The 12,401-nt window shown below is 46.2% G+C and overlaps 1 protein-coding gene across 16 annotated transcripts in view; it reads left to right on the top strand.

The window, feature by feature from the left end:
• LARGE2 (LARGE xylosyl- and glucuronyltransferase 2) overlaps window positions 1-12,401 on the top strand; it is a 96,044-nt gene that overhangs the window by 44,311 nt on the left and 39,332 nt on the right. For 13 of the 16 annotated variants that reach the window (XM_053285527.1, XM_053285516.1, XM_053285514.1 and 10 more), the window contains 6 exons: window positions 2,091-2,248; window positions 4,442-4,701; window positions 5,258-5,340; window positions 5,755-5,878; window positions 7,942-8,113; window positions 8,442-8,546. In XM_053285527.1, coding sequence (XP_053141502.1) covers window positions 2,149-2,248; window positions 4,442-4,701; window positions 5,258-5,340; window positions 5,755-5,878; window positions 7,942-8,113; window positions 8,442-8,546 — 844 coding nt within the window. In that variant the 5' untranslated portion in view covers window positions 2,091-2,148. Of the gene's footprint in view, window positions 1-676; window positions 697-2,090; window positions 2,249-4,441; window positions 4,702-5,257; window positions 5,341-5,754; window positions 5,879-7,941; window positions 8,114-8,441; window positions 8,547-12,401 lie in introns of those variants that run through there. The other 3 variants (XM_053285521.1, XM_053285525.1, XM_053285526.1) reach the window with 3 other exon arrangements.

Genomic DNA, 12,401 nt, shown 5'->3' with positions numbered 1-12,401 from the left:
TCCTGTCTGGAAAGTCCCAGCCCCTAATCTCAGGGTCAAACTTTAATTAGATTTTTTTTTAAAAATCCCACTCTTCCTCCAAGGAGCCTAGAGCGGTGTACTACATACTTAAGCTTCTCCTCACAACAACCCTGTGAAGTAGGCTAGGCTGAGCGAGAAGTGAGTGGCCCAGAGTCACCCTAGCATGCTCCTATTTTCTGGTGTAAATAGCATTTTTGGAGGAGGGATGTATGTGATCTGGATCAGGGCTATGGGGGTAGGAAGGGTTAATCCTACCCCCTAGAGTGGCCACAGTCTGGATTCTGCAGCTCTTCACAAGCTAAAACTTTTACTGGGGCCAATGGGAGCTTCTTTTCTTTATGTAAAATAGCATGTTGAAGGAGTGCAATGTGGATTGGGACCATAGTGTGGGAGAGATAGGATTAAAGCTCCCAGCCCCCATCATAGTCTCAATTCAGATTTGCCCCCACACTAATTACATCAGAAAACCAGCACCCTGGAACGAATTAACATACATGACAAGTGTTGCATGTAGTTTGGTCCTCAGATCGTGTCTGTTATGAAGCTTACTGATGAGGGGAAGTCGCTCTGCACATTCTTGTAGGTGTTTTAGGTTTTTATCATTTTAACACATTGCAGGAGCTGAGCCCTGACACTGGAAACAGGTCCTGGAGCTGAGTCGTAGCCATGATTGCGGTCTGTTCAAGATTTATTTGTTTTTTAAAATCTGTCTGGCATCAGCCTTGTGGTTAGTAATGTTAAGAGGTCAAGCTGTTTATTATTGTAAACTTTATTTTTATCACTCCTCTAGTGCTTTTCAGAATATGAAGTGTTTTGAATTTTTAGACAATTTGCCTGTACAAAAATCCTGTGTGTGTGTTGGAGAGAGAATGTTTTGCCCAAGGCTATTCAGTGAGCTGACTGAATCTGCACCTCTCATATCTCCAAACCAAACATTGTATCCACTGACCCACACTTGCTGCGACTGTGTTACACTGGGCTGGAAATCCTGTTCTCACCAAAAGCTTTAATAGGTTTCCTCTATTGAACAAAGGAGTGTTGTCTTAACTGATGGGGGTTGTGAGCTTGGGGAATCTCTCCATCCTCCTGTAATCCTGAGAAATCGCCTGGGACTTTTTTTTTGAAGATGGATGTGGCAGTAGACAACTGGCCAATGTGTTCTCCCCTGCAGGGGTGAACACTCTTCCATGTGCATTATCTTTAGCAGTGTGTTAAGGAACTAGGATCTTGGTGTTGTGGCTTCCGGAGCGGCATCAAGCTTGCATAGCTCATGTGCTTTTAAGTGGACTGTTTGCTCTCTGAGTCAGAATGAAACACCCAGAAGAGATTTTGTCAGGGTCTTTACTTGCAAGATGCAGGTTCCAGTAGGAAATCACTTACAGCCAAGTTGAGGAGAAAGGAAGAAGGATTTTTATTGCTTTCCTTGCCCCTATTTGGCTGGTAGAACCAAGAGAAGATTGTCAGGATTCCACAAATGTGATAACCATGTTGCTGTGTCTGACCACAGTCTTATTGACTGCCTGCCAATCCCAGTATGACATCAGAGGCTCTTTCACCTCTTTGACTATTGGAGATCAAAGAAGGCCCCCATTGCTTGGGAGGGCCTTCTGAAAGAGGAAGAGGTGTCTCGAGTCATGTGACAGCTGAACTCTGCTTAGGAGGCATAGAGGGAGCTATCATCCATGCAGAGTGTATGAGGTGTGGAACAACATAGGAAGCTGCCATATACTGAGTCAGACCATAGGTCCATCTAGCTCAATATTGTCTTCATAGACTGGCAGCAGCTCCAAGGTTGCAGGCAGGAATATCTCCCAGCCCTATCTTGGAGATGCCAGGGAGGGAACTTGAAACCTTCTGCTCTTCCCAGAGTGGCTCTGAGGGGAATATGTTGACAGTGCTCCTACATGAAGTCTCCCATTCAAATGCAACCTGGGCAGACCCTGCTTAGCTAAGGGTACAAGTCATGCTTGCTACCACAAGACCAGCCCTCCTCTGTGCCTGTTTTGGGGTAGAATAAGAGCCTTTGGGGATCAAGGCTGTTGGCAACCTTCTTTGGTTTCCCCTTGCAGGGTGTAGAATGCTGACTCCGGTGAGGCTCGACTTGCCCACGTGACCTTTGCCACCATCATGCTGTGTCCCTGGCGTGGGAGGCTGAAGCTGTTGCTTGCCACACTGACGCTGGTGCTCCTCATCTCATGGCTTTACCTCCTTATGGGTAATCTGGATTGTGAGTGAGGGCAGAGGTGACTGATGGGAAGGGAGATGCTGGTGTTGGGAGGAAAAGCCACATGCTACTGATTGGCACTGTGACAATGGGCGATACTGCAGAGCACTGGAACTCCAGAATTCAGCTGTGATCATTCAGCTGTGACTTGTGGTGAAACTTTGGGCAAAGCCTGGCCTCCTCCTGTGTAACAAGATTGGCAATGCTTTTTTTTTGCTGTCCACAGGATGGTGAATCCATTGAATATAAGAACAGCCCTGCTGGATCAGGCCTAAGGCCCATCCAGTCCAGCATCCTGTTTTGCTCAGTGGCCCACCCGATGCCCCTGAGAAGCCCACAGGCAAGGGATAAAGGCATGCATTTGCAAAGCATCATTGCTTTACAAGGTGTTTGAGAGGGGCTTGGCCTTTACTCCCTGTCTGAAACCCCTTTGAATTTCCCCATAGCACAGCATATGGTGGCTGTTCCCTCTTCAGATAGGATGCAAAAGACACAGTTTTATCTGACAAACCTATGTCCTGACTTGCCACCATTTGGGTCTTTACAGTGCCTTATAAACATGTTTGAATAATCTTGTTTTCACTTTCACTGGGAACAGGTTTCTGCAATGTAGATTTCCACCTAGAACAAACCAACAGACATCTTGTCTATGCCTAATGGCCATTCCAGAGGGTCAGACACCTCTTGGCAGTAACAACAGGCAAAGAGCAAAGCCTCCTCCAGAAACATCACCCCTGTGGCTAATCTGGGAGCAGAGCAGATAGCATCCAGGCCTGGGGAAGTCAGGAGCTGCTTTTGCCACTCAGTTCTTCCCACTGTGACATCTGGCATAATGGCAGTTGGAATCCTTGTAGGAGGGGGCTTGTTCACATTGTCCCTCTGCCTCTGGCGTTAGGGATGTGCACGAACCTGTTTTTAAGGGCCTCCGGATGGATTCAACTGACTGGCCGTTTGGCCTGTTCGAAGGTGGGGGTGGGGGCATGCCTTTAAGGGCGGGGGAGGGTGCCCTTGTCCCACCTACCCCCTGACATGTTTCCCCTGCTGGTGCTCCATTTAAAAAGTGTCCGTTGGGGTGGCAGTTCACCTCCCTGCTGCCCCGCGTCCTCTTCAGCCGGAGGTAACAGGAAGTGCACGCATGCACATCATGCTCGCTCATGTGCCTGGCATGCGCACGCACGTTGGGTACTTCCGGCTGAAGAGGACACGGGGCGGCAGGGAGGTATGCTGCCGCCCTGACAGACACTTTTAAAATGGAGCGCCGGCGGGAGGGGTAAGGGCACCCTCTCCCGCCATCAAACGTATGCCTCCCCGGGCTTGAGCCACCCTCCCCCCCCCGCCGGTTCCATGCACCCTATCTGGCATCAGTGGTCCCTGTCTGGCATCAGCAAGGAACTTCTGTACGGCACAACCTTCATACTATGGTATAATATACCCAGGGCCACAGAATTGGTGTGGCATTTTTGGAAGACTCCAAAACATTATTCCCTTAGGTCCCCTAGGGCAATATTGTATGTGATAGCAAAACTTTGAGTAGGGAAGCCAGAGGCAGACTTATGACCCCCACAATTTTTAGTGGGTGTAACAGATTCGGGTGGGGAGCGGGGGAATACAAATTTCAGTAAGGTCAATAATTGGGAAATTCTGTGACAAAGAGAAGTCATGGAGAAATCCATCAAGGAGGCCATAAAATTTAACAAATGCATACCTAATTGGTTTTAGTTTTCGTTAATGTGGGGTGATCCCCTTCCTGCTTATTCTTCTAGAAGTGTGAATGTTAGAGATTCACTAAGGCAGTTCTCACAGTGGGAAACTGGGTAGGACAAGTGTCCTACCTAGCTTTGGGAGCTGGGCGCTCTCACGTTTTTTGGTCATCTCAGCAAAAACTGAGATAGGAGGAGGGGAAAGTGATTGTGTGGGCAGTGGGCTCAGGTTCTGATGGCTACAAGCATCCTACGAGTGCTTTTACCCAGCATATTATTGAGGGGAGAGGAAATGCCATCAGATGCTTCACCCACCTCCCACATGAACTTCTCCTCCTACCTAGGTTTTTGCTGACAAATGACCCGAAAATTGGGAGTCAGCACAGCTCCCGAAGCTGGGTAGGACACCCAGTTTTCCACTATGAGAATCAGCCTACTGACTGTAACATCCTCTGCTATTTTGACTCACTATGGCTTTGGGGACTTTCTTCTGTAGATGGACGTTCCCTCCTGCTCTCCCCTTGCTTTGGGGAACAACCGAGCCAGTACTTTGACAGTGAGGCCTTGGCATCCCAGGTACAGAAAGTGGAAGAAGAGAACCAGATGTTGCGACTGCAGCTCAGCCAGTCTCTAGCACAGGAAGGGGCCGTGGATGGGACTGATGGCAGCCAGCAGGGCTTGCAGTTCGGAGAAGACCAGGATGGAAGGAACAACCTCACTGGCTGCCTCAAGCAGAGGATGGTGCAGAAGTGTGAGGTAAAGAGGAAGTTTCAGTACAAGGCATTGAGGCAGATTGTCAACCATACATTTGTAGGCAAAGGATCCCGAAACTAGGAGAGTCTTGGTGGTCATGATGGGGGTTGCATTGTAGGCCAAGTTTCTTGCCTTGCTGTGTGTCCCAAGAAACTGGATTTAGGTGTGTCATTCCCCTTGCTGTTTCATACCTTGTGTACTATGACATATTTTGCAATAGGGGACATGATGGAAAGAGGCTGTATCACTGTTCCCATCCCCTCCAGGAGACATTTGTATGATGATGCACTTAGGGCAAGGAGGCAGGACTGGTTCACCTGAACTTTGGACTGTTTGGCTCTTCATTAATGCTTAGCTTTCTGTTTTGCTCAATGGGAACGAGAGTCTACCCACCTCATTGTCTGAGGTGCTGATGAAAAAACTGGCAGGCCAGGTGCTGCAGCATGTAGAATGGTGGGAGAAGCAATACTTAAATGCCCAGCTCTAAGGGGAGGAAATGAAGGGGAGATTGCCACTTCTGTGGTTAAGAGGCGTGATGGCATCTTGTGTTTCTGGACAGCTCCTCCATGTTGCCATCGTGTGTGCTGGGTACAATGCAAGTCGGGATGTAGTGACCCTGGTGAAATCCATCCTCTTCCACAGGTAACCTGAATTTAAGGGCAAGGGCATACTTGATTTTTGATCAAGCTAGTGAGGGTTTGGGAATGTGGGGTTTCAAATACCGTATTTTATGGACTATAAGACTCACTTTTTTCCTCGAAAAATATCCGCCAAAATTCAGGAGCGTCTTATATGTTTTAACAGTTTAATATGTTAAAACTCTGAAAAACTGGATTAAAATTAAGGTGTGTCTTATAGTCCGTAGCGTCTTATAGTCCGTAAAATACGGTATCTGAGTATGAGAAGAAATCAGCAGTGTAATGGCTAGTGTCCCATAAGGCCTGAAGTGCAGCAAAAGGGTGGGATAATGACTGGTTGTCGTCCCACCCCACCTTAAAAAAAATAATAATCTTGCTTTCAACTAGTTTGAGCATTAACTGTTTCCTCTCTTGGCAGGAAGAACCCTCTTCATTTCCACCTCATCACTGACTCGGTAGCCAAACAGATCCTGCAGACCCTGTTCCAGTCCTGGATGGTGCCCTCTGTCCATGTTAGCTTCTACAATGCCGACGATTTAAAGGCAAGAGACCTAGATCTCAGCTTGTGTTCTCTCTCTCTCCTTTTGAATTTCCCTTTCCACACTGTCTATTTCTGTGTAGTGAGAAATAGTTTTCCTGTAGGGAAAGCTGAGGTTAGGAGTTATTGGACGATAACATGGGAGTGTTTGAAGTCAAGAACTCTACTACTGGCTGCTTTATTATCTGGTGTTTCAGCATGGGAAGTGGCAGGAAACACCTATTGACTTGGCCTGAAACTTGTCATTTGGAAGGGAGTCTGGGAATGGGTTGGTGAGTGTCAGTCAATTTGCTTTTTGCAGGGTTCAGAAGTGATAAAGGTGACTCTTCCATAAGGCAACTTTTAAAGTGACAAATATGTTAGTCTGCTTCAGGAAAACCAAGGAAGAGTACATTGAAAGGCTGACCAGTTTGTTTTCCCTTTAAGGCAGAAGAGGTATTCTGACTTCAGTGAGAAATATTTACAAGTGGCCCTTGTTATCCACAGGGGTTCCGTTATGTCCTAGAACCGTGGATAACGAAACCACAGATAATGAGACCTTGAGTCAATGGGAATTGTGGAGTTAGGTTCCTACAGCTTTAAAAAAGGCTAAAAGTGGGGAAGTGGCAGAAACAAGAAATTAGCTTATCCTGCTCTTCAGGTCTCCAGCTGTCCAGCAAAACCCACCCTTCAAACCCTCAATTCCTCCAATTTTCTACAAAGTATCATGGGGGAGGGGTTTTTTTGGTAAGAAAGATCTACAAAATGGTTCAGTGGTGCAAAATGGTGGTCAGAAATGACATCAGAAGTTGTTTCCAGCCACCCAGGAACTTTGGCTATACGAATTTAGACTATTTTTAGAACCGCGGATAAAGAGGTTGGGTCTATATAGCCCGACTGTGGATACGCGAAACCACAGGAGCATGGACCACGGATAATGAGGGCCACCTGTATCTATCTACAACACATCTGGATCTAAGAAGTCATGAATCATGATCAAGGCTGTGTATAACTATTGGGCTGCACCTCACGAGCAGCCAACTTAAGCACTGAAAATAATACATGTAAATGTAGTTTTATACATATAATACCTTATTTTGTTCCACGGTTCAGGCTAAGAAGAATCTTAGTGGTGTTTGGCAAAGTGGAAGATGAATGTGGAGTTGAGAGGTAGCGGGCCTAAAGAAGCGCTCATGCAGGAAGGACATTGAGTTGTCCAAGGCCATAAACCCATACCTAATGGCCACTGAACACTATGCTGGTCGTCCTCTGGTTTCTGAGCCATTCCCAGACATCTGGGAATACACACTTCTGAGTTTGAGGTCCCAGCAGTCATTCTTCACAGCCAAACATACTAGCCCTGTGCAAGAGATCCTTGCCACTGAACCAAAAACAAGACTTGCCCCTCTTCGACTGGTTCAGTGGAACGGATCTCTTGCACAGGTGCCATCAAATCTAGAGCAAAACCTTAGTCCATACACTCCCTGAAGTCTTGTCACATTGAATTAGCAAGAGCATGCTAGAATGCGAACAATGGCTCGGATGGTGAAGTCTGCAAGTCTCTGAATCTCTCTCTTCCTCTGGCGAGTTGCCAGTGAAGCAGCTACCAAGCAGGTGGGATTCCAAACAGCCTCCATGCAGCTTATTGTTCATGTGACGTGGATCAATGGAGTTCATTGATCCACTTCACATGAACAATAAGCTGCATGGAGGCTGTTTGGAATCCCACCTGCTTGGTAGCTGCTTCACTGGTATCTAAACCACAGCGGTTTGCCACATGAATTGGGCCCATGTGATCTGTCTTAATGCTGTTTCCATCCAACAACAAGAATGTTACATAGCAGTAAGCAGACGAGGTGCATGGCAGACCTCACCTGCGTGGTAACTGTCAGCATCTCCATGCCATGCATTCATGTGAAGTGGACCTTGGACTTCATTGGTTCTAGAGCTCAGTGGGGAATACACACTTATGTGGTCTGTCATTGTTCCCTTCTCTTGAAAAGACAGTTGCCCACATACTAGACACATGATACTGATACTGGCTTGTCTGTTTTCCTCTTCCTAAATGCTTTTCTCTCTCTGTTGCAGCTGGAAGTGTCCTGGATTCCTAACAAGCACTATTCTGGAATCTATGGGCTGATGAAGCTGACTCTTACTAAGGCGCTGCCCGCTGACCTCTCCAAGGTCATTGTCCTGGACACAGACATCACTTTTGCCACTGACATTGCTGAATTGTGGGCTGTCTTTGGGAAGTTCTCAGGTAATTGAGAGAGGTGTGGAAGAAAGGGAGCAGCTCTTTAGACCACACATGTGGCCATCTCCTCTTGGGGAGATGTTCAATCTCTTTGGCAAATTGTTGCCTCTTGGTTATTGTGTTTTTCTGTTCAATAGTCTTTTCTACTTGATGTGCTCCTTTGCAAATTAACTTGTAATAGGAGGTAGGCTTTACTACAGACTTTCTCATGGATTTGTTGGCTCCTAGACTCTAATAATCCTTATTGGGTTTCAAACGCTGTATTGGGAACCTGTATGGTCAGAGAAAGTTGGCTGGCTTCCCTTGGTTTCATTTGCCTTATCTCATAATCCAGACAAACAGGTGATTGGGCTGGTGGAAAACCAAAGTGACTGGTACCTAGGGAATCTCTGGAAGAACCATAAACCATGGCCAGCACTGGGACGTGGCTTCAATACAGGTGAGCTCCAGAGCATCCATGAGGGCTGCATGCATCTTGGAGAGGGTGTCATCGGTGTGGCAGTATGCAGTTTGATTGAGCAGGCCCTACCCTTATCCTGCACAACTTTGTGCAGTAGTTTAAGTGTTGGGTTTGTATGTGCGAAACCAAAGTCCAGTTAACCTGTTCAGCTGTGAAGCTCAGTGGGTGGCCATGGCAAGTCACTTTGACTGACCACTTCTACACTGCAGATGACACACGGAGTAAGAGAGGTCTGCCTTCAGCCCAGTCCTGGATACTGAGAAAGGGAAGGGGGAAACTCCTACATTTACACTTTATTCCACAGAACTAGGCTCCCTGGGATACCTGCTGCTGTCCATCTTTATTTTAATTGCTTCTGGGATGAAGCAAAAGGCTAACTGAAGCTGTTAGTCCAGGCCTGCTCAACTTTGGCCCTCCTGCAGATGTTGGCCTATAACTCCCATAATCACTGGCTATTGGCAACTGTGACTGGGGATTATGGGAGTTGTAGTCCAAAAACAGCTGGGTGGGGGGGCAGAGTTGAGCAGGCCTGCATTAGTCCATTGGAAACTTCATTTCAACCATGAGGAAATGATGCTCATACATGCTGTTGCCTGTAACTTTCTTTTTCCAGGGCTTCTCTGCCTCCACTCCTTGGCCCCTGTAACCTACTCTGCTGTTAACTGGTGGCTGATAACCCACATTTTCAGAAAGTGGTATTCTTCACAGAACATAAAAAGCATTGTCCCTTCATTGCAGAAATCCTGAGAGCCGTCTGTAGTATCTCGTGAGGCTTTTCGGCACAAGGCTGCTCTAACTTCTTTTGACCCCCTTCTTAAGAATGTAAGGTAGATTAGTGCACACTTCTAGGTTAATTCACCGTGCCAAGCTACTGCTTCCCCATTCTTGGTTGCTTTTTAAAACATCTAGCCTGATAGAACATGAGAACAGCCCTGCTGGTTCAGGTCCAAGGCCCATCTAGTCCAGCATTCTGTTTCACACAGTGGCCCACCAGATGCCTCTAGGAAGTCTACAGGCAGGAGTTGAGGGCATGCCCTCTCTCCTGCTGTTACTCCCCTGCAAGTGGTATTCACAGGCATCCTGCCTCTGAGGCTGGGGGTGGCCCATAGTACTCAGACTAGTAGCCATTGATAGACCTCTCCTCCATGAAATTATCCAAACCCCTCTTAAAGCCGTCCAGGTTGTTGGCTGTCACCACATCTTGTGGCAGAGAATTCCACAAGTTGATTATGCATTGTGTGAAAAAGTACTTCCATTTGTTGGTCCTAAATTTCATGGCATTCAATTTCATGGGATGATCCCTAGTTCTAGTGTTATGTGAGAGGGAGAATTCCACTTTCTCCACACCTTGCATGATTTTATAGACCTCTATCATGTCTCCCTGCAGTCATCTTTTTTTCTAAACTAAAAAGCCCCAGGTGTTGTAGCCTTGCCTCATAAGGAAGGTGCTCTAGGCCCCTGATCATCTTGGTTGCCCTCTTCTGCACCTTTTCCAGTTCTACAATGTCCTTCTTTAGATGTGGTGACCAGAACTGTGCGTAGTACTCCACCATAGTTTTGTATAAGAACATTATATTATTAGCAGTTTTATTTTCAACCCCCTGCCTAATGAATTGGCATCTTTCACAGCAGCCGCACGTTGAGTTGGCACTTTCAATGAGCTGTCAACCACAACCCCAAGATCCCTCTCCTGGTCAGTCACCAACAGCTCAGATCCCATAAGTGTATATATGAAATTGGGGCTTTTCATCCCAATGTGCATCACTTGACACTTGCTAACACTGAACCGCATTTGCCATTTTGTCGCCCACTCACCCAGTTTGGAGAGATCCTTTTGGAGCTCCTCACAATCTGTTTTGAATTTCACTACCCTAAATAGTTTGGTGTCATCTGCAAATCTGGCCACCTCACTGCTTACCCCAACTTCTAGAACATTTATGAATAAATTAAAAAGCACCGGTCCAAGTACAGATCCCTGGGGGGGACCCCACTTCTTACTTTCCTCCATTGTGAAAACTCTCCATTTATACCTACCCTCTGTTTCCTATCCTTCAACCAGTTACCAGTCCACACGTGTACTTGTCCCCTTATCCCATGACTGCTAGGTTTTTTCAAGAGTCTTTGATGGGGAACTTTTTCAAAAGCTTTTTGGAGGTATATGATGTCAACCGGATCACCTTTATCCACACACCTGTTGACACTCTGAAAGAACTCCAAAAGGTTAGTGAGGCAAGATTTACCTTTGTAGAAGCCATGCTGGTTGTCCTCCAGCAGGGCATGTTCTGCTGTTCGCTTTACAATTTTATCCTTGAGGATGCTTTCCATCGATTTGTCTGGTACCAGACGTTAAGCTAACTGGCCTGCAATTTCCCGGATTGCCCCGGATCCCTTTTTGAAAATCGGTGTACATTTCCTACTTTCTAGTCCTCCGGAAAAGAACCTGATTGCAGGGATAAGTTATGTATTTTTGCAAGGAGGTTGGCAATTTCACATTTGCGTTCTTTAAGGACTCTTGGGTGTATGCTGTTTGGCCCTGGCAACTTGCTAGTTTTTAATTTTTCTGAACAGTTTAGAATATCATCTCTTGTCACCTCTATCTGATTCAGTTCTTTAGCCTCCATCCCCAAAAAGTCTGGTTCAGGAACAGGTATATACTCAGTATCCTCTGCAGTGAAGACAAATGCAAAGAACTCATTTAGCTTCTCTGCAACCTCCATATCCTCCTTAATAATCCTTTTCACTTTCTCATTGCTTAATGGTCCAACAGCCTCCCTGGCAGGTTTCCTGCTTCTGATGTATTTAAATAATTCTTTGTTTTCCCCCTCGATGCTTTTAGCTAAGTGTTCCTCAAACTCTTTTCACCTCCCTTATTGTCACCTTGCATTTCTTTTTCCAGAGTTTGTGCTACTTTCTGTTCTCTTCATTTGGGCAGGCCTTCTAATTTCTGAAGGAAGTCTTCTTCCCCTTTATAGCTTCCTTGACTTTACCTGTTAGTTATGCTGGCATCCTCTCAGTCTTGATGGTACTTTTCCTCCTTTTTTATATACATTCTAACTGGGCTTCTAGTCTTGTGGTTTTAAGTAAACTCCATGCATTCTGGAGCAAAGTTGCTCTCCAATTTTCCCTTTCAGTTTTCTTTTCACCAAACTCCTCATTTTAGAGATATTTCCTTGGTGATTCTCTCCCCACATGTATGCTTAATTTGATCCCACTCTGGTCACTGTTCCCTAAAGGGTCCATGACACTGACATCACACACCAGGTCCTGGGTGCCACTCAGGATTATGTCCAAGGTTGCCTTCTCTCTGGTTGGTTCCATGACCAGTTGTTCTAGGGCACAGTCATTCAGTGTATCTAGAAATTTGACCTCTTCACATTACCTGACTGTGAATTTACCCAGTCTGTGTGGGTAATTGAAGTCACCCATTATTATTGCCCTGCCTCTCCTTGATGCCTCCCTGATTTCCTCCTGCAACTCCCAGTCACTGTCAGTGTTTTGCTAGCACGTCCCCATTTGCACATTTCCTCTCAGGCCTTGTATTGTCACCTAAAGGTTTCTGTGGAGGACTCCGGTCCTTCTAGGTTTTCTAGCTTGTTAGATTCTATCCCTTCTTATCTTCTATCCCTACAGTGCTACTCCACCTCCAAGTCGCCCCTCCCTGTCCTTTCTATAGAATTTCTATAGAGTTTATGAAGAGTTCTGAAGAACTTGAAAGCTCACTTGAGGTTTTGTGCCATTTTGGTTGGTCTTTAATAAAAGTATTACTAAAACTGTGATTTTTGGATTTTTTCAGATTGTGGGCAAAGACTGGTGGTACTAGGCTGAGAATGCTGT

Source organism: Hemicordylus capensis, chromosome 1 (genome assembly GCF_027244095.1).
Source record: "Hemicordylus capensis ecotype Gifberg chromosome 1, rHemCap1.1.pri, whole genome shotgun sequence".
NCBI classification, from domain to species: Eukaryota; Metazoa; Chordata; class Lepidosauria; order Squamata; family Cordylidae; genus Hemicordylus; species Hemicordylus capensis.
This window is presented reverse-complemented; position numbering and strand designations above follow the sequence as displayed.